Source organism: Crocodylus porosus, unplaced genomic scaffold (genome assembly GCF_001723895.1).
Source record: "Crocodylus porosus isolate Cpor-Errol unplaced genomic scaffold, CroPor_comp1, whole genome shotgun sequence".
NCBI classification, from domain to species: Eukaryota; Metazoa; Chordata; order Crocodylia; family Crocodylidae; genus Crocodylus; species Crocodylus porosus.
The window spans coordinates 68,687,967-68,707,264 of record NW_017728909.1 but is presented as its reverse complement, the minus strand read 5'-3'; the positions used below and the strand labels follow the sequence as shown (position 1 = coordinate 68,707,264).

General features: G+C 41.0%; 1 protein-coding gene across 2 annotated transcripts in view; it reads left to right on the top strand.

Moving 5' to 3' along the window:
* The window catches only part of NUDT12 (nudix hydrolase 12), a 24,688-nt gene extending 18,601 nt beyond the window's left edge, over positions 1-6,087 (top strand). For both annotated transcript variants that reach the window (XM_019532452.1, XM_019532454.1), the window contains exon 7: positions 2,605-6,087. In XM_019532452.1, coding sequence (XP_019387997.1) covers positions 2,605-2,715 — 111 coding nt within the window. In that variant the 3' untranslated portion in view covers positions 2,716-6,087. The remainder of the gene's footprint in view (positions 1-2,604) is intronic.
* The last annotated feature ends 13,211 nt before the right edge of the window (positions 6,088-19,298 follow it).

Sequence of the window (19,298 nt, the reverse complement as noted above, 5' to 3'; positions counted from 1 at the left end):
GCGCCCAGAACTGGATGCAGTACTCCAGCTGCAGCCTGACCAATGCCACACAGAGGGGAAGGATTACCTCCTTGGACCTGCTTGAGATGCATCTATGGATGCACGACAAGGTATGGTTGGCCTTCCTGACTGCATCCCCACACTGCTGGCCCATGTTCACCATGTTCATCCTGGCGTCACTGATGACTACAAGATCCTTTTCTGCTTCTGCACTGACGAGAAGGGAGTTCCGCAGTCTGTAGGTATGCTGCTGGTTGTTCCTCCCCAGGTGCATCACCTTGCACTTGTCAGTGTTGAATCCCATCCTGTTCTGATCTGCTCACCCCTGTAACCTGTCCAGGTCCAATTGCAGCCTGTTCCTCCCTTCTAACATGCCCACATTGTGCGATTCAGCATCAGATCCAATCGTGCCTTATTGCCAGTGCAAGGGGAGCGAGCCCTAGCTGATCCTGATCCCTGGCTCCCCCAGATAGGTAGGTGGCAAGCTCTGCAGCAGCATCCCATGTGGTGCTGCAGCTGCAAGTCCCACAGATGATGAGGCTTGCAGCTGAGGCAGTGAATGGGATGCTGCTGAGGCCGCAAGCCTCATCAGCTGTGGGACTCTGAGCTGGGACAGTACACAGTGCAATGCTGCAGCTGGAAGCCCCATCAGCTGATAGGACTTCCAGCCAAAGAGCTGGCCACACATTTAACTAATGGCATGATAAGAACGAGCCACAAAGTTATGCATTTGTTGTGGAATAACTGTGGCTTATTGCTTGTTTTATCACATCCTTACTTGATTGAAAGTGTGGCTGGGTCACAATTTAAGACAAGGCTGGGCAATGTATAGCCCGTGGCCTGGATCTGGCCCACCCACAGATTCAATCCAGCCCATGTGTGGATGGCCGTGAACTAACTGGATCTGGCCCACAGGCAGGCAGCATCTCTGGCCACTACATGATGTCAGGTGGGCAGATAGCACTGCTTCATTCCAGCAGCATCAGGCATCAGCTGTGAACCTAGCTGGGGCTGCCATCCCAGCAGGTGGGCAGCAGTGTCACCTGTGAACACAGCCAGCAAGATTCCAGAGCCCCAACACAGAATCGGCTGGATGTGCCCACAGCTGATGCTGCCACCTTCCTGGATCCACAGCTGATGTTGCCAGCAGGTTCTGGGTCAGTGCTCTGGGTGGAAGTTTGCACTACTCTGGGAGTGCAGTGGCATCGGCTGTGGATGCTGCTTGTAGGTTCTGTGTGTAGGCTCCTGAACCTACCAGTAGTATCTACAGCTGACCCTGCCGCCTGCCTGCTGCAGCAAACTACAGCTCCAGCAGATTCTGAAAAGAGGGGGAGAGAGACAGAAGAGAAAGTGACATAGAGGAGAGAGAGAGAGACACATCCATGTACAGTGAATTGTGGGACTGGGTTCTTAAGTTACAAGTGTATGAAAAAAGATACCAAAGAAAGAGAGAGAAGAGAAAGAGAGTGAGAGATAGATGGATATGGCCCTCGACGGGTCCTCAAAACTGAGTAAATGGCCCTCCAACCATTTGTCTACTCTTGACTAAAGAAATGATTAACTGATTAATCATGTCTTAAATGTAATGTATAGATGCCCTCAGTTTAACAAATAGACACATTAGGATATCATAGAAGCATAAAATAATGAATAACATAGTAAATCAACAGTGCTTTGTAGTGTTTCACATAATAAAATAAGACCACAGCAAGGGGGGGCTGTTAGAGAAAATAGCAAACTTAAAGTTGATAAAAGGAAATACCGTTTTACACTCACATAATCTGTGCAACTTGTTGTCCAGGGTAAAACCAAAATCTGCTCAACTCACTGTTAAGCACTAGCAAATATTGGACTTTTTCATATCAGTTTTATATTGCAGGAGAAATCAGCAAGATAAAATCTCAGTATATTTTTAGAACCATTTGTTTAAATTATTTACACTGGTTTCAAATATACAGGTTGACCGAAAGCCTTCATATAATCCCATATTTTCAGACTTCCACTCAAATGCTAATGCCTGCTTTTCAGGGAGGAACTGTGCCTCAGTAATTTACTCTAACAGAGAGCAAATGCCACACTTTCTGAAAAACTACTTTAGAAAACCAAAAATGCAGCATTTTCGTTAAAGACTGAAAGCTTGCTTGTATGTTAAGAAAGAGAACTTGTAGAACAGTGTAACAGCACCATCTGGTGGTCTCCGCCACACTTATAAACTACAGAAAGGGATTAAACATTTAAATAAAGTATGATTTTTTACAGTTAGTTTAGAAGGAAAATAAACTTGTAGACTTCAGGTGTATTTCACCTGATTGATGAGAGGGGTTTAATAAAAGCTTTGCCTGTGGTTATCTGCATCTTCCTCTGAAGTATTTGGTAGTGGCCTTTGGCTGGGATGGTACAGTTAAGGGTAATCCTACTTTGAGGAAGGGGTTATACTAGATGACCTCCTAAGGTCCCTTCCAGCCTTGGTTTTCTATGATTCTATGATAGATAAATTAAATAGACTGTTAGACCTTTGCAGTATTGTACCCATGTGTTCTTAAAATGTTAGACTGTGTATGTTTATAAGATTAATTTATGAGACAAAATCTGTATGTATTGCAGGTTGTGGAAGTTCTCATAAAAGGAAATCAACGTTCATTTTTTGTGCCACCAAGTCGAGCCATCGCACACCAGTTGATAAAGCACTGGATTGGAATGAACTCTAACCTTTAAATCCAAGGAATTGATTTAATTTAAATTACTTCTTCCAATGACCACTAATATTGAAAGTAAGTTAGAAATAATGGATCATCTAGTACAGAGTGTAACCACAGTAACTGAGTCTTAATCCTGGCTTTTGGGTTTGCCTTGACCCACTGTCCCCTTCAGAAGTGGGTTGGAATAGGATAGTGCCCATTAATTAACCCAAACAAAAAATAGTGTCAAGATTTAAATATATTTTTGTCTTTTCTTATCACTCTTTCTTCTTACCAGCTCCTGAGTTACCTACTTTGGATCTTTTATTTGTTTGAGATGTAAGGTTTAATTTAGCCCTGATGGAAGTGGTCCCAACTCCACATAACTTTATCTAAAAGCTGCCTGTTGTCTGGGACACTCTCTGTGTAGTTATCTCCTTTTCTGTTATCTTCCTTCCTTCTTTTGTCTTGTTTTCTCTTTCTTGTCCCATATTTTATTCACCTTTTCATTTTCTTCTATCTTCATCCTGTTCCATTCTCCCTTTATCTGCAGTCACTTGCCACTCCCCTCAGATCAACAAAATACTTTTTAAAATCTAGCAACAGTAGCACTTATTGCAGGAGAAATCAGCAAGTATTAGCTGCTGCTATAGCAAGATGCTGAATGTGTAGCATTTTTGTACATCACATGAATAGCGTTGCAGCAATCCAATCTGAACTAACATACCCACATAGACATACTATACTACACTATTATATTTGCAATAAAGAAGAGTGGGGAGCTGTCCTGTCAGCCTGATAATCAGATATTGGTATAAGGCAGTGACTGTGGTAGGTGCTGTTGAGCAGCAAACAAGTGTGCGGTAGATTGTGTTCTGGTCAGTGCATATTGTTTTAGAGAACTGCAGGGAAAATTAGATTAATTAAACTAAGCATAAAAGATGCAAAAATTTAAATGATATCACAAAAATGTAAAATAAAAGGTGCTTAATATATGAAGCATTATGGAATACTGGTTATGCAGTTTGCATGTAATTGAAAGTGCTGGAGTAAAATTGAAAGTAGCCTAAATATAACAATTCCAACTATAAAGAAGAGAAGATAATAGAGGTTAGAAAAATAATGTTAATGTATTGATATATATTTAATTTTAATAACAGTACAGTGTTTCAGATTGTTGCAGAAAATATATAAAAGCATATATTTTATATATGTTTAAGCTACAGTACCATATTTCAGATTTTGTGCCTTATAAGAAGTTAGTGACAGGAATTCAAACTATTTTCTTTCCAAAATGGAAGATTATAAAATTATATTGTTATTATGGAAACAGCTTTGTTTCTTTAATGACCTATAAGTACAGAGTGAAAAAAGTGTTATGAAAAAATTCAAAGAAGTAGACAATAATGTAATCATAATGTAATCATATAAGATTCAATCATAAAAATAATGTATAACCTGTCTTTATAATTTTCATTTACTTGGAGGAAATTGATTTTTTTTATCAGGTTAAGGAAAAGCACTGGCAAGAGCTAACAAGACATAAGTTGCTAGCCACTTCTTTTTGTTCTATCTCTATCTTTTGAGCCTAGATGCTTCCACTAGGGGCTACTGATACATGGGGGGAGATAACATAGAAAATGGGCTCAGGGACCAGATCTACAAGAAGGACTGAAGCTGAATGTTGATAAAGAGACTTGTCTCCCAGTGAGAAAGAAGCACAGGACAGAAGGAAATTGAATAGCAGTATCTTCAGGAGAGCAAAAAGAGAACACCAGGTAGCATAACATTGAATGGGAGAGGAGGACTGTGTGGCATATAGCATCTTGGTTAGGGGGAAGATGGTGAGAAAACGGAGAGTGAGAAACATGGGAGAGGGAAAAAGGAAACAACTACAGGCAATGTAAAAGTAATTCACTTATGTTAAAGCAGCTAAAAATACATATACAGTATAAAGTCTTTTACTTAAGACTGACTTTTCATGTGGGAAATTACTGTAGTTAGTATATAGAGGAAAGAATAGGATCATGACAGTGAAGTTCATAAGAGGTAGCCGCAAGATGACGTCACTGTGAGGACTCAAACTATACTATGAAATGTTTCAGAACCCATGCACTGTGAAAAAAGAAGAACAATTATCTAGTCGTTTATAATATTTTCCATTTTTTTGACAGAGGAAATGCAAAAAGTAATAGTGAAAAATAAAGTAACATTTTAGTAGTCCTTCAGTTTAAATCATCATCTCAACAATTCAAGGAGAGACTGAAGTGTCTTGGGCCACATGTACATGGTAAACTTACAGTGCCCAGCAGCAGTGCCTCACTGCTCATGCCACGTGTCACAATACTTCCTCTGGGCAGACTGTCTTCTAAAGCAGAAGCGGTGTAGCCATGTCCATGTGATGCCACAAGCAGGTCATTTAAATGAGTGTGGGGAAATTGCCACACAACCATCCTAATTAGTTTACTCACAGCACCCCACAATGATGGCTATAATATAAAGTCACTGCTGTTGGGCTCAGTGGGTTTATCCAGTAGTCTGCACTTGCAGAGTATGCTTCCATTCTTCTATTATGAAATAAAGCTATGTTACTTGGGAAAATAAAGGCTATTTTATCTTTTAATTCACAAGTTAAAATTAAACTTTTTTTATTTTATTTTCATTCAGCTTGTCTGTAGACATCAAAATTGAATCATATTTTGAATGTACAGTATTTTCTTAAGGACGATTATTATTTACAGATTATGTACATGAATAAGCTAACTGAAAATCCAACATCACTTGAGTAAAATACTGCAGTCATTTAATGCTGTATAGCATGTTAGAACATTACTTAACCAACATACAGAAAGAGAAGGCAGGAAGAATATAATTAGTCAAGCTGGAATTTGACGAAAGTAACACCTCCATAGGTTTTTACTCTATATGTTTAATCCAAAAGACTGTTTCTGCACCAACAGTATATGCCTTAACCCCCGGTCAGTACCGAGGGAAATGCCTCTAATGCCACTTGTTGAATAATTAAAATTACTGTGGAGTTGTGGGGGGGAGCATTGTTTCTATTGAATGAAAGTGCAGCTCTGTCTCTTTCAGCATATCTCTTCCTTTCCCATGTCCATTGTGATACCAGAGCAAACAAAAACACAATGGAGAGTGTGTAGAAAAAAGAATAAGAGAAGTTTCTGAAGATATTAATGTTTTTTTCTTTTCTTGTTCATTTCAGCATTAACAGTTATTAAATCTTATTCTGTACAGTATACTTTGTATGTATTAAACATAAAATATATATGTAGCCTGTATATATAGTTACTGACAAACATGTATAATAAAATAAAAACCAGTGAAAAAGGAAATAAATTGGGAAACAGTGAACAAATATGATAAGTACTTAATAAAATTATGACTATTGTGAAGCTTTCATAGTGGCATATGTATATAAAAATGTTTCTTGTAACTCAGATGTTTTGCTGTACAGGTATAAACTTGAAAAATGTTGCTAGTTTTAATTTGCATATGGTAACATAGCAAATATTTGTTGTTAAGGTACTTCATATGAAAATGTTGCTAGTTTATTACATCTTAAATATGTGTATAGGGTAGAATAAAATATAATTCTTACCTTTCAGTCTAAAACACATAAGGGAAAGAAAGGTGCATACCATTAGGCTGATTAAAGATAGAACGCTTCTGATGCTACATGGAATTAAATATACTAATCAGATTCTGAGCTTAAGGGACAAAAATAGAAATCAAAAGAAATGGAGCAGGCCAAGACACTGAACAATATTACCTAGTCTCTTATCTTTACTTTTAATGTAAATAAATGTATTGATTCAGACTTTCCAGAAAAGACTGACAGTTGATAAGGAATTTACCCAGGTGAGTTAAGTTGATTATTATTCTGCTTTAGCTACTGCAGGGTAAATAACTTATGGTGCCTTTTTTCCTTCATTACTTGGAAGGATACATGTCTGCGGTTGTGCTATTACTGCTGACCCGGGTTGACAGTACAGAAATAGATAAGTGTAAAGGAAAAAAAATTGTTTGTACAAGTTAGCACATTAAGCCTTAACAAGAAACCTGGAACATCCATTGTTAGCTCATAAAACCTAACTATTCATGCTGAGTGTTAGCAACTGGAGAATCTGAGTATTTAAGAAAAATTAATCTTGGCTCATAATGACAGTAAGTACTTACTTAAATATTTTTAATTTTAAAGAATTTGTTAAAATGTTGGACACAGATATTAATGCCATATAATTATAGTCATTTATTCCCATTTTTCTGTTTCTATAAAGTATAGAAATTGTGCTTTAATTTTACACAACTGAGTGCAATCGTGGGAATTAGCAAACTTTACTTGAGTGTATAATTTAATATTATGAATTATATATAAATGATGTTTTGCTAAATGACAGATAATTTAAGAGTAAATTGTGGTCCCTGGTGTTAAATTTGCCATGTTTTATAGAAAGAGACTTAATTAAAAACATAAATCTTCAATTTTCCAGTAAGAATACAAACTAAAGCTTTCTAGTGCTTATATTGCCCTCTTCTGCAGTAAGATAGAATTCAAGGAGCAATTAGGGTGATGGTAGCGGTGAGAAATGATACTGATAGAATATAGAGGTAAGGTGTTTTAGCCATGGGTGACTGTTACATACTGCTGAGTTGGCAAGTTAGCTTATCAACTTGGCAGTTGGTTATAGTTAGGGAACTGAAACTGAATAGGTATTTTCTTGCCATCACTTCTGACATATTTAACAACTTCAGAGAAATTTTTTCATACAGTAGGAAAAAGAAGCATTCTACCACCAACCTTCTACCCTGCAAAAATATGAAATCAAGTAACAAGTATCTTCTCAATGTACTTATCTTAAACTAAAAGCCAATCTATACAGATATCTTAAATATTGAACAGATTCTATTGTATCATTGTTTATCACCCTAAATAAGTCTTTGAATTCTATTTCACTTACCACTGCTGCTTCAGGCACACAAGGGGCTGTATAATGTATCAGGACCACCCCCAGCTTACAAAATGGGAGTTTTAAAATATCTAGGAGGTCCTATACTGCAAGTTACCAGGTTGGTGTTTTTCTTCTGAATGTTTAAAAAAATTTTTTTGCACCTATAGAATTTTTTTATATTCTATAGGCACATTGGATCATATCCAGTGTAGTCACATAAATGTCCATATTTACTCATCAGAATGCCTAAAATTTAGGAACCATGCCCTATATAGGCATATAAGCTCACTGTACAAATAATGGAAAGAGGCAAGCAAAGTGCAACCCCACCCATCTCAGGATTCAAACCCTGCACCTTCTACCTCCCCGGTGTCCTAAGCAGTACAGTAGTAGTGAATAGTTTGGGTGGGGGCATCCGTCAGTCTTGTGTTGAAGTTGAGCCACTGAGCAGCCAAGTAATAGGGACACAAGAAGAGCAAGCAAGAGGAATATTACTGTAGGCCAGTGATAAGGGCACTCCTGTATGATGTTCCAATCCCAATCTTACTTCTGTTTCTTAACCAATTACTGCCTAACATAAAATCCACAAATAACATCAGGAACAAGTAACAGAACCCAGCTCACCTTAGCCCTACAGCAGGGCTTCCCTCTTACTGCTGCTTCTGGCCCCAGCAATTTATATTCTCAGATGACTACTTTGTTCTAGAGAAGGTGTAAAGATGTCCATACTCTAGTGGCTAGGACTCCCTGTGAAATGGGAAATGAGAGTTTGAATTCCCTCTAGTTGAGGAGAGCCTAGAACTTGAGTCTCAAATGTACTGGTTGAATGCTCTAACTACTATGTTTTTACAGAAAAGTTGGATACTACCACCACCATCTTTTTAGCTGAACTTGATGCAGTTCATGTGAGTTAGTCATTCAGGAGAGGAACAGAAGTTACAAATAAATCAGTATAAGTCATTGGAAACCAGTTTAAACCTGTAACAGAACAGAAGTTCAGTACACTTAAACCAGTTTCAAAATGGCCAAAACTGGTTTAAGATAAATGTGATGAATGTAGTATCAGAATTAACTGATTAAGCATAAACTGGTCTATCACACTTCTGTCCCGGATCCCCTCTTGATTCAAGTTAACTAACAGTCCCTCAGCATCCCAGGATGCTTTGCACCTCCCCCACAACCTCCCTTCCCAGAGCAGGCAGGCTAGTCTTGGCTGCACTGTCTGCTCCAGCTGAGCAGGGCCAGCCCCACCCTCAGGCTGTCACAGAGTTGAGGCAGCAAAGCCTCTGCTCCCTAACCTGTGTTCTTGCCTGTAGTGTTAGCCCAGTGAGGATGGGGGGGGGGGGGATGGGGAACAGATCCCTTCCCCCCACCAGCCCTGACCTCAGTGGTCGGCAAGGATTGCCTGCTCCTGCAGCTGGGCCAGCCTAAGTTATTGTGCTGCAGGGAGAAAGCACTCATGTCCCCCATTCAGGGTATGCCCACATCAGGGGAGCCCACACCTGGGGGGGATGCCCTGGCCTGGATCTATGTGAATCTGGCCAGCTGCAGGAGCACTGGGCTGGCTGCTGAGCACCACCCCCTTGCCAGTCTCTGACCTACAGGGGGAGGAGGAAGGAGCTCCCATCCCAGTGCTGAGCCAGGGTCTGCCTCCTCTTCTGCTGACCCAGATCAGGCCCACTGCCCCACCCACTCCTCACCCCTGATCCCCACTCCCTTCCTGTGCCTTGATTACCTGTGGCTGCCGAGCACTGCATGTCCCAGGGAGCAGGCAGGGACAGGTTAAACTGCTTGCTCAGACCAGCTGAACAGGCAGGTTCAATCTTAGCAGGTTTCTTTAAGCCAGAGGCGGGCAGTTACTTTGGGCAGAGAGCCACTTACTGAGTTTTGGCAAGCCATCGAGGGCCGCATGACAGGCAGCCCAGGGCAGATAAATATTAATTTTCTAATATCTGCAGGCCAGATAGAATGGCCTGGCCAGCCGGATCTGGCCCCCAGGCTGTATTTTGCCCACCCCTGCTGTAAGCTCTGTAGATTGAATCAATAAGGAGCTGAACTGACATTCAGTTTTCAGTTTGGAAAAGGGACAGAAGTCTGCATCAACCCAGGCCAGAAGGCAGAGGGCACTGGACCATACCTCCCTCCCTGTAGCCACAAGTAATCATGGGGTGGAGGGAGAGGTGGTGGGGAATGAGTAGGGATCTGGGGTGCTGGGGGCAGTGGGCCCAATCCAGGCCAGCAGGGGAGGGAGGCATACCCCAGCTTGGCACCTGGACTGGGGCTACTTCCCCTCTCTGCAAGGGGAGAAAGCAAGGGGTTGGGACATGTGGTCAGCTAGCCTCAGCTTGGCCTGCAGATTGGGAGGAATGCTTCAGCACCCTCTGCCTTCTGGTCTGAGTCAGTCCAGACTTCTGTCTGCTTTTCCAAACTGAAAACTGAATGTCAGTTCACTTCCTTACCGGTTCAATCTGTGCAGCTGAGAAGAACTGCCAAGATCGAATTGATTCTGCTGTGGGCTTTATGAGTGTCTGTACTTAGTTTCAGAGTATAGCTAATAGATTGGGCCCCACCAACACCTCTCCAGCACCAATCTGCTTATGTGACCAAAATGTATCACTTCTGAGCATGCCTGGAAGTCCAAGTCTCCATACAGAAGGGAAGCCATTTATAGTGATCAGGTTCGTCCATTTACTTAAACTAACCATGCACAGAGATCATTTGCAGTGGCACTTACCCTTCCACAGGACTGTATTGATCCACTTCCCCCCCAGTTTCCAACTTATTTTTCAGTTTGGAAATGCAAAAATCAAGTTCTTTCTCATTCACCACTTCTGACACCATATAGTGATCACTGGGTTGAATAGTGAACATGTTCTCCACATGAACAAGAACTAATCAATGAACTTTATTGTGGTGCTAGACAACCTTTGCAGACCCTAGGTCTCTCTCCAACTAACTAGCTGCTCTGTAATTGAGGGACCATTTTCTGCTTCCAAACTCCTTCAGTGTCCCATCAGGGAGCATACCTCTTAAGTTATAGCTTCTATCACTACAGCCATATTCCACAACAGAGGCACCACCTGCTGTCTACTGATTTTTGTGCTCTTGGACCAGAGCCAATCTGGAGCACTCTAAAGTTTAGGCATTCATGGAATCAATCTGAATATACCCCAAAAGCTCTGCTATACTGCAATTTATGTTGAGATCCATAAGGGGATGTAGGCATGGCAATGCTGAGTCTCACCACAGCTAACTGTTGATCAGTGTTAGCAGTGTCTCTAACTGCTTGGAGCAATAATACATTCAGGCCAGCAGGGGCTGGAGGACTGAAAGGCAAGAATCCAACCCCTCCCATGCTGGGCTTCCCTCCCTACCCAGCTCAGTAATCAGGATTTAGGATTCACATTTTGTACTTTTTGATAAGAGAAAATTACATATAAACAGTTGCCACATGCCAGACTACAAAAGTAATACATTTTGGAGTTTATATCAACAATATTTTTCCAAATGACCAACTGAATCAAATAATCCAGATTTAAAAGAAGCCAGGAGATCCTTTACCAATAGGATTAGTAGTTGTACTCAAGAAGCCATGATGCATTCTGGTCTGTGACCCATTTGGCAGGACAGCCTCCTAAGTCAGTGATCGATGTGGGACACACAAAGTTACAGCTGGGTGTTCCTGGCATGCCATCCATAAAATAGGTTAATCTAGGGGTGGGCAATTATTTTGGACTGACAACCACTTACTGAGTTTTGGCAAGCTGTTGAGGCCTGCATGTGTAGCCCCACGCCTTGACAGGTGCCCCGCCCTCTGGTCACTATCTTGTGACTGGAAGTCCCGACCTCTAACTCTTGACCTTTGCCACCAGGAGGCCCTCCCCTTGCCCCCAGAAGTACTCCTTTCAGCAAGGGGTTTTGCCATCTTGGAACCAGAAAATTACCAAATTATATTTCTAAAAATCGAACCTCTACTACAACATTCATTAATTTGATTTCAAAAAATATTTTTGTCCTGACTTACATATGTTTGTGCAGTCCAGCCATGCAGCCAGGAGCCATGTGGTGCAGGAGCAGCCAGGCAGGCAGGGAAGTAGTGAAAGCAGGTTTAGGTGGGGAGAGTGGCAGCAAGCAGGAGCATGGGGCCCATGCCAGTGTCCCAGGGCCAGCATCAACAGGGCCCAGAGAGGGACAGCAGGAGCATGGGACCTGGGCTGGCAGGGGCTCTGGAGCTGGGCTTGCTCCCCGCTCTACCTGCTGGCACAGCCCAACCTGGGTCCAGAGCCCATGCAGACCTGGACCCTATGCTCCTGCCACCCTCCTCTGGGCCCCACCGGCACTGGCCCCAGGACACTGGTGTGGGCCCTGCACTCTCGCCCAGCTGTCACTGCACTCCCATGCACCCACTTGCTACCATTTTCCCCGCTGCAGCTGCTTTCACCACTTCCCTGGCCGCCCACCAGCCACTCCTGCACCATGTAGTTCCTGGCTATATGGCCAGACCACAGGGCTCAGCAGGAGCTGGCCTGGCCTGGCCTCAAAGACTGGGAAGATCCTCTTGGCCCTCCCCTGCCCACCCCCCACCCCCGAACTCTCACTTAAATTTCCCTCCACTGCAGGAAGGAGGGAACAGCCCCAGGGTTCCAGACCAGAGGGGTTTGCTGGACATGGGGCTTCTGGGGGGGAAGGGGGAGGGGGCTGCGAGTAGGGTGGAGCCAGGTGGGCCTGGTTGCTGGGTCCTGCCAACTTCCTATGGGTCCTACTGCCCCTGGCTCCTGTTATCTTTGACAGGCAGCCAGGAGCAGATAAAAATTAATTTTCTAAATTTTTTAGTGGCCCCGCAGGCCAGATAGAATGGCCTGGCAGGCTGGATCCAGCCAATGGGCCATATTTTGCCTGGCCCTGGGTTAAACAGTGTCCCTGTTACAGAAAGCCCTTACTGAAGATGGTAAAGTGTTATTCTCTCATTGCTAGTATATTACACCCTTCTGGCCTCTCACATATGCATTCAAAGGAGGGTCATCTCACCTGCCTACCCTCTTTATTTATGCTACATAAGCAAGCCCTATCTGTCAAGCAAAATTTAATTTAAAATGACTAATATGCAAGAACTACTGCAAATCCCCACATGAAAACTTATTTACATGAAAAAGGTCTCATCCTGCTACAAATCAAGGTTTAGAAGTGTCTCCATTGCTTCCTGGGTGCAGGACTGGTCCAAGTACTGAAACAAAAAAGGCAAAGCAAGGAAAAAAGAGAGGTTCATTTCCTGAGAACTTCAAAGATGAATGACAAATTTAGATCTGTAAGAATATACAAGTAGTGTGCCAGTAACAAAGGCAAGGATTTGAAAACATAGTATAGGTACACACATCTTAGTGGTACACATGGCTTCTTCTCTTTGCCATGTGTGCATTTTTTCTAGACAATAGTTCAAACGTAGGTATTTAAAGATTATAAATTATCTGAGTGAGGCAATAGTAATGACTTGAAGAGGTTTTGGAGTGCCTCTAGAATACGGGATAGAATATGGAAGATGACACGGGAGAAAGGATGAAAGGTCTCCAAGATGAGAGTCTCCTGAGTGTATGGAACTGTAGAGAATGACTGGACTCTGACTTAGAGCTAACTGTGAGATTATCACTATTACCAAGGTATAATAAATGCATGTGACAGTGAACAAGATACGTTAAGGTCTGATCCCTGCCACAAAGATTACAATCAAATATAGGCAAGATGAAACACAACACAACTAATATTTGGCAAGGCGAGTAACAGAGGAAAGATTCTAAAGCGATGTTAGATTTTAAGGTTGATTCTGTAGAAGACAAAGAATTCTTGGGAATCAAGCAGTAAGAGACTGTGACAAACACAGCTGGCAACATGATAAAAGAATCAAAGTCAATTTAGAGAAGGAGAAGAGAGTAGTAAGGAAAGAAAGGAATAGAAGGGAATAAGAACAGATAAGATTATGTAGGTCTGTAAAAGTAAGGAGTAGGATATTGCATTTGACAGTAAGAAACCATTTAAATTCAAAGAGTCAAAAGACTAGATGTTTCCAAGATGTGGCAATTTTAGCTATCAGATTTAACAGGAATCTAAGCAGTGGGCCATAACTATGTATTAGCATGTTTATAGCATGTCCATATCTAAAACCTAAGAGAATTATTACCAAAAAAAATTTTAAAATAACAACTTTTCTGCCAAAATAAACAATAGCTTGTAACCTTAGGAGAAAGCAGCAAATATTCTGTTAAATGTTATTTGTTAAATGATGTTACATTTCATTACACAATCCTTATTTCTCCACATTTTAATCTGGTGGTCCCAACTGGGCAATCACTGTAATGTTGCCTCCCTGCATGTTTTTAAAGAAATACATTCAACGCATTGTCCCTCCACTATACAAGAACTTGAATGCTGTTCACAAAGGAGACAGGTATATGCTTGGAACAGCTATTTAGTTTTATAGTAGGCGGTAATCTTTCAGTCAAGACTGTTGATGAAGGTGTTAAAAGTACAAGATATTTAATTTAAACCAGCCACAGCTACAACACTGCTGCTTGCATTACCATGTAGTGTAATAAGTCTGTACTTCTTGGGCTCAATCCGGTAAACAGCCTAGTGCCTTCAACCTCCTGTTTTACTAATTGGTGTTGTGATCACTCAAGCTTCTCCCAGACAGTACACAGCAGTGTACACAAATAAATCCTAATTAAAGGTCTTATTTTGCAGTCCTGGTTCATTTAAGTGATCCTTACTGAAGTCAGTGGTCTGCTCATGTGACTGAGGATTGTGCAGGTGATGAGATCCCTAATTTTCATCAGAGTCAACAAATCTAAGAGGTGGATCCAACAAAATCAAGTAGAGACCAGAACAACGGAAGGAAAATATAATGAGGGAGTAAAAAAGGGATACAATGAAAAAAAGCTGTAAAGCAGGAAACAGCTGACTCAGCACTCACTGAACCTGCACCCGCATGGCTGTGCCTGCCTCTCCCCAGCCAATCCAAAATGCCAAAACAGCGCCGAATCAGTGCCGAATCTCTGATTCTGATTCAGCCAAATCAAATGGAGACCAAATCAAATCACTGTCCTCTGAATTGGCTGAATCCAAATCAAATACTTCCCTATTCACACAGGCCTATTAAATAGTATCAGAATACTACTTTCTATAACCAAAGCTGTGAAAAACTATTTCTAGACTCTACCCTTTTACTATAATGATGAGGCCAGGAGGTGTGATATTACTGAATGGATGTGGAACAGATAAAGATCTGGTAGAAAACTAGGAACCTATGCAGTGCTCCTCCACAGAGGAAGCATGCAGGATGAAAACATGTAAGCTGTCAGCCTGTCAAATATGGATCTGGACAACCTGGGGCCAAATGATCTTCCCTGTAAGGATCTTATGTTTTCCCCCTTGTCTGACAAGGGTCCTGCTTAATGAAACCCAGCAAAAGTTGCTGCTGCTATCAAGCTACAAGAGCCTCTGCAGGGTGGCTGTACAGCCTAGGCCATGAGCATTATACATCAGCCCCATCTTTTTGCCCACCAAACAGCCCAGCTGCTTAGGATCAGTGCTATGCTCCACCCAGACCAAAATAACTTTAAGATTTCACTCAACTGCAAAGGACAGAAAGCAAATAATTCAGGATACAACTGGGTGAGAAGCACAGAGTTTGTTTTTTCATTTGTTTTTCAAGGTGTGTTTTCAATTAATTGCAGTTGCCCATTGGTTTGAGTTTTGTAAAATCACAACTAAACTTTTGCTTTGTTTCTTTTTCATCTCTTCATTCTCCTACCCAGGGATTACTTCTTACCACTGTCAAAAGCAAAAATTAATATATAAATAAAAAGCTTCTAAAATAGCTGATCAAAAACACTTCACATGTTAGACTGAGTTAAACTGAGTAGTTAACATACACAAAACACTGGCATTTAAAACCCGGTATCAGTAGAAATGAGAGGCAGGAAAAGGCTAGTAATTAAGACAAGGATCCAACACTTCCATTGACTTATTGAATCAAGCAATAAAGTCCCAATCCTCAAAGGTATTTGGCTACCTAACTGCCATTGATTTCAAATCAGTGCTTAGGTAGAATTTAGGATTTGGCTAAAATGACGGAAAAAACAAGTAAAAAACAAGCAAATATAGTTATGGCTTGGCCAAGGTCCTTGCTCTAGTCACAGGAAAGAAGCCAAAATGGACAGAAAGCAACGTGTCTATTGTACAGGGATTTTTTTTTATCTTTAAATGCTTCTCCCCTACACAGAAGAGTAGAGTCTGGATGTCCTCAGAACTCAGAAGTGAGCAGGAAAAGAAGAAAGAGCTGCAAAACCAGAAAAGGCTCAGGTGGCAGAGAATGTAAGTTCAACAAAACAATTAGCTTGAATTTATAGGATAAGCAAGCCAGGTGATAGTTTTCTAGAGATTTTCTGGAAACACTGATGCTCATAATGATATAACGCATACAAAACTAAAGACACAGATCAATCTTAGTATCCTTAGGCTATTCCTTTCTTGAGTTAATCAAGTTATACTAAGATGTCCATATTAAATCATTAGAAATAGAGGCAATATCTTCTGTTGTTGGGTTGCCATCAGACCTATTTCTGGGCATGTGTTTTCAGATTTGTGGTTGTTTAACTCTCTCAGATTTATTTCAGATTTCATATATGTGGAAATCACAGTAGATGCCAAAGAGAGAATAAAAATATTTCTGAACAATGCTAAAGTATAATAGCTTGAACTAATCCTGGTTAAGTAGACATTACTGTGAGCTGCTATCCTCTGATGTATATGCCCTATTCTAAAAGAGCTCAAGCAAAATAGATTTTCATGTCATTTACACAGGAAATCTTGTACAAGGCAAATCCCACTGGAAAATAGTACTGCCTCATGGTTAGAACAAGAGACAGGAGTGGGTCATGCCTCCTGGGTCTTTAGCCACTGACTTGCTTTGTGGTCTTAGTTAAAGTAATTAATTCCTCTGCTCATCTGTAAAGGGATTATAAGTACAAGTCCCATGTAATTTACCTAACATTGCAACTATGCAATAGGATATTGATTGCTCCAGTGTGTGCTGCACAAAGGAGTAAACACCTAATGGGTAGATAAAGATGGCGTAGTTCTTTCTAAATACACAGTTTACACAAAGTACAGGTACACTGTGTAAAATGCTATTTGTGAGTATTTTTGAGAGAAAAACTGTAGCATTAAGGTCCATTTTATACAGGTAGGTTGATTCTTAGTAAAAGACGTGCTGTTTATTTAACTTTCTATTACAAACCAAATACTTTACATTTCGATTAAAAGGAACTAATGGATAGCAGATGTAGTGAAAACTATTATGAATTATATAGTGTAATATTATATAAAGTAAAGCGCATTGGTGACAATGACTGCAAGAAACATCATAGTGTTTGTTACATTTTATGATGATACATTTTAGGATGCTGCTTGCCTAGACCATTACAACAGCCTTTCTTTCTTTTCCCTGATTTAGATGAACACTTGCCACCTGGTTGGAAATCCAAGAAAAATCCAAAATGCCTTGAAAGTAAAGCAGATGGGTACCTTGTTGAAGCTAACTTCTGGGAGCTGCCAGACATGGTGAGGTTTAAAGAAAGAAGGAAAAGTCACTTTTGTCCGAGCAGAAACACAGATGTACATGAAGATAAGGAACATGATGATACATCTGACAGTGAAAAAGAACAAGTGAAGGAAAAGAACTGCCCTTTACCAGCCTTCACTCATCAGCAGGATGAGGTCTTAACAGTGGTTACCTTTGGTGAATTAGATGCCTTGTCAACAGGAAAAGTTATCCTGCGGGGCAAGGCAGCCTCTGTAGAGTCCTTTAATTCGGCTAATGGAATAATTTCTGCCGAAGTGACATGTGGTTCTTTTAATGTGAAAGTAGAAATTAAGAAACTCTCTTTATTTCATACTGGAACAAACCTAGTAATTGTAAAAAAGAAATATCCAAAGACCAGCAAGTGCTATCATGACAGACGATATCAGAAAAGCCACCATTCTAAAAGCCACAGGCACCAGAGTCCATCAGCTGACCATTCAGTAAATAACAACTGTAAACATACAGAATCGTCGAAACAGAAAATGCAAATTGCCAGCAACAAAAAACCCTTACTGAAAGTGAATATTGAAGGAAAGGACATTAAAGTGAAATACACCAATAGAAAGCAGAATCTAATGATTAACATTGAACCAGGTGAGCACATACAGGCATGTAGCCAACCCTGCAACAGGACATCTGGAAATACATATTGCAGTGACACAGACCATTCGGTAACAGAAGTACCTTGTAATACAGATTGTGAGTCGTATTTTAGCTTTCATGAAAAGGAAGATGCTTTTAAAAACTATCCATGCCCTGATTGGTACATGCTACTTCCTCCACCCAAAGAGTTTGCTGACTGTGAAGACATGCACTTAGATACCATTACAGAGGTTGTATCTCTGTTCCCAGTCACTGACAGAAAGGAACCTGATGCTTTCTCTTCAGCCTTAACAGTTTGGGAGGACGGAAATCATGTCTGTAAACAGACAGCAACAGGGATCAAAGACCACGCCAATGAGATCTTTCCAAAAGACAAGATCATTTTGTCAGAATTAAGGTATAACAGGGATTGTCCTCAAGATAACGATGCTTCAAGTGAAACAGATTTTGGTAAGGAACTTTTCAATAAGAACAGTGAGACAGGGCAAGTAATATACAACAGTTGCATTGTCGGGCAAAATACTTTCTTATCATCATACCTGGAGCCCAAAGCAACCAGAAGAAAGTCCTTCCCGGGTATCGCCATTGATGGGTTCTCACCAGGTCATCACAGGAGGGACTCAGGCTTTTATTCACTGCCATCTTTGTCCCAGAAAGTACTGCCCAAGCAAGCCAAAGCAATTGATGTTTACAGCAAGAACACCCTCCCTCAAACCAGCTATCCTGAACTTTCTAAGTGTTCTAGTTTTGCAGCGTCATTCAACAGCCTGGGTGGTCTTAAGTCTTCCTATCAATATTCCTTCACCTCATATGATCATGATATGACCATTTACCCATCTGAGCCTGAGGGAAGCATAGATGATATTTGTTTACTGAATCATTTTGAAGACTACATGGAGGATTGCGAAGAAATCCAAGACACATTCGTCGAGACTATTCATTCCATTGGAAGTCTAGGTGAGAAACAGGTACATCAGTACCTGGAGCCTCTGAGAAATTTAGCTGTGTGTGAAGAACACACTGAGTTTACTGAAAGTGGTTTAGATGAAGAGACACTAGAAAGCAATCATCATATTGATGAACAAGAGCATGGAGAATTAGAGAGCAAAGCCCCGATGATTCAAAACCCTTTGCCTTCTAGAAGCCCTCCAAGTGACCATATCAGTGACAAAAGCATTGCTAATAAAATAGCCACAGACTGTGTGCAAAACAAACTATCAGCACTACAGCTGGGTCCAAATGTTCAGCTGACTACTCCAGAAGTGACAACAAGGAAAAGGAGAGCATCAGTGGTAACTGTAATAACTGGAGAGCTAGAACAAAGGCTCATCATTCAAAGTGACAATAAGGTGATACCTGAATCCTTTGGCTTCGAAACAAAAATGGAGCCTAAGCTGCCCTGCAGCATAC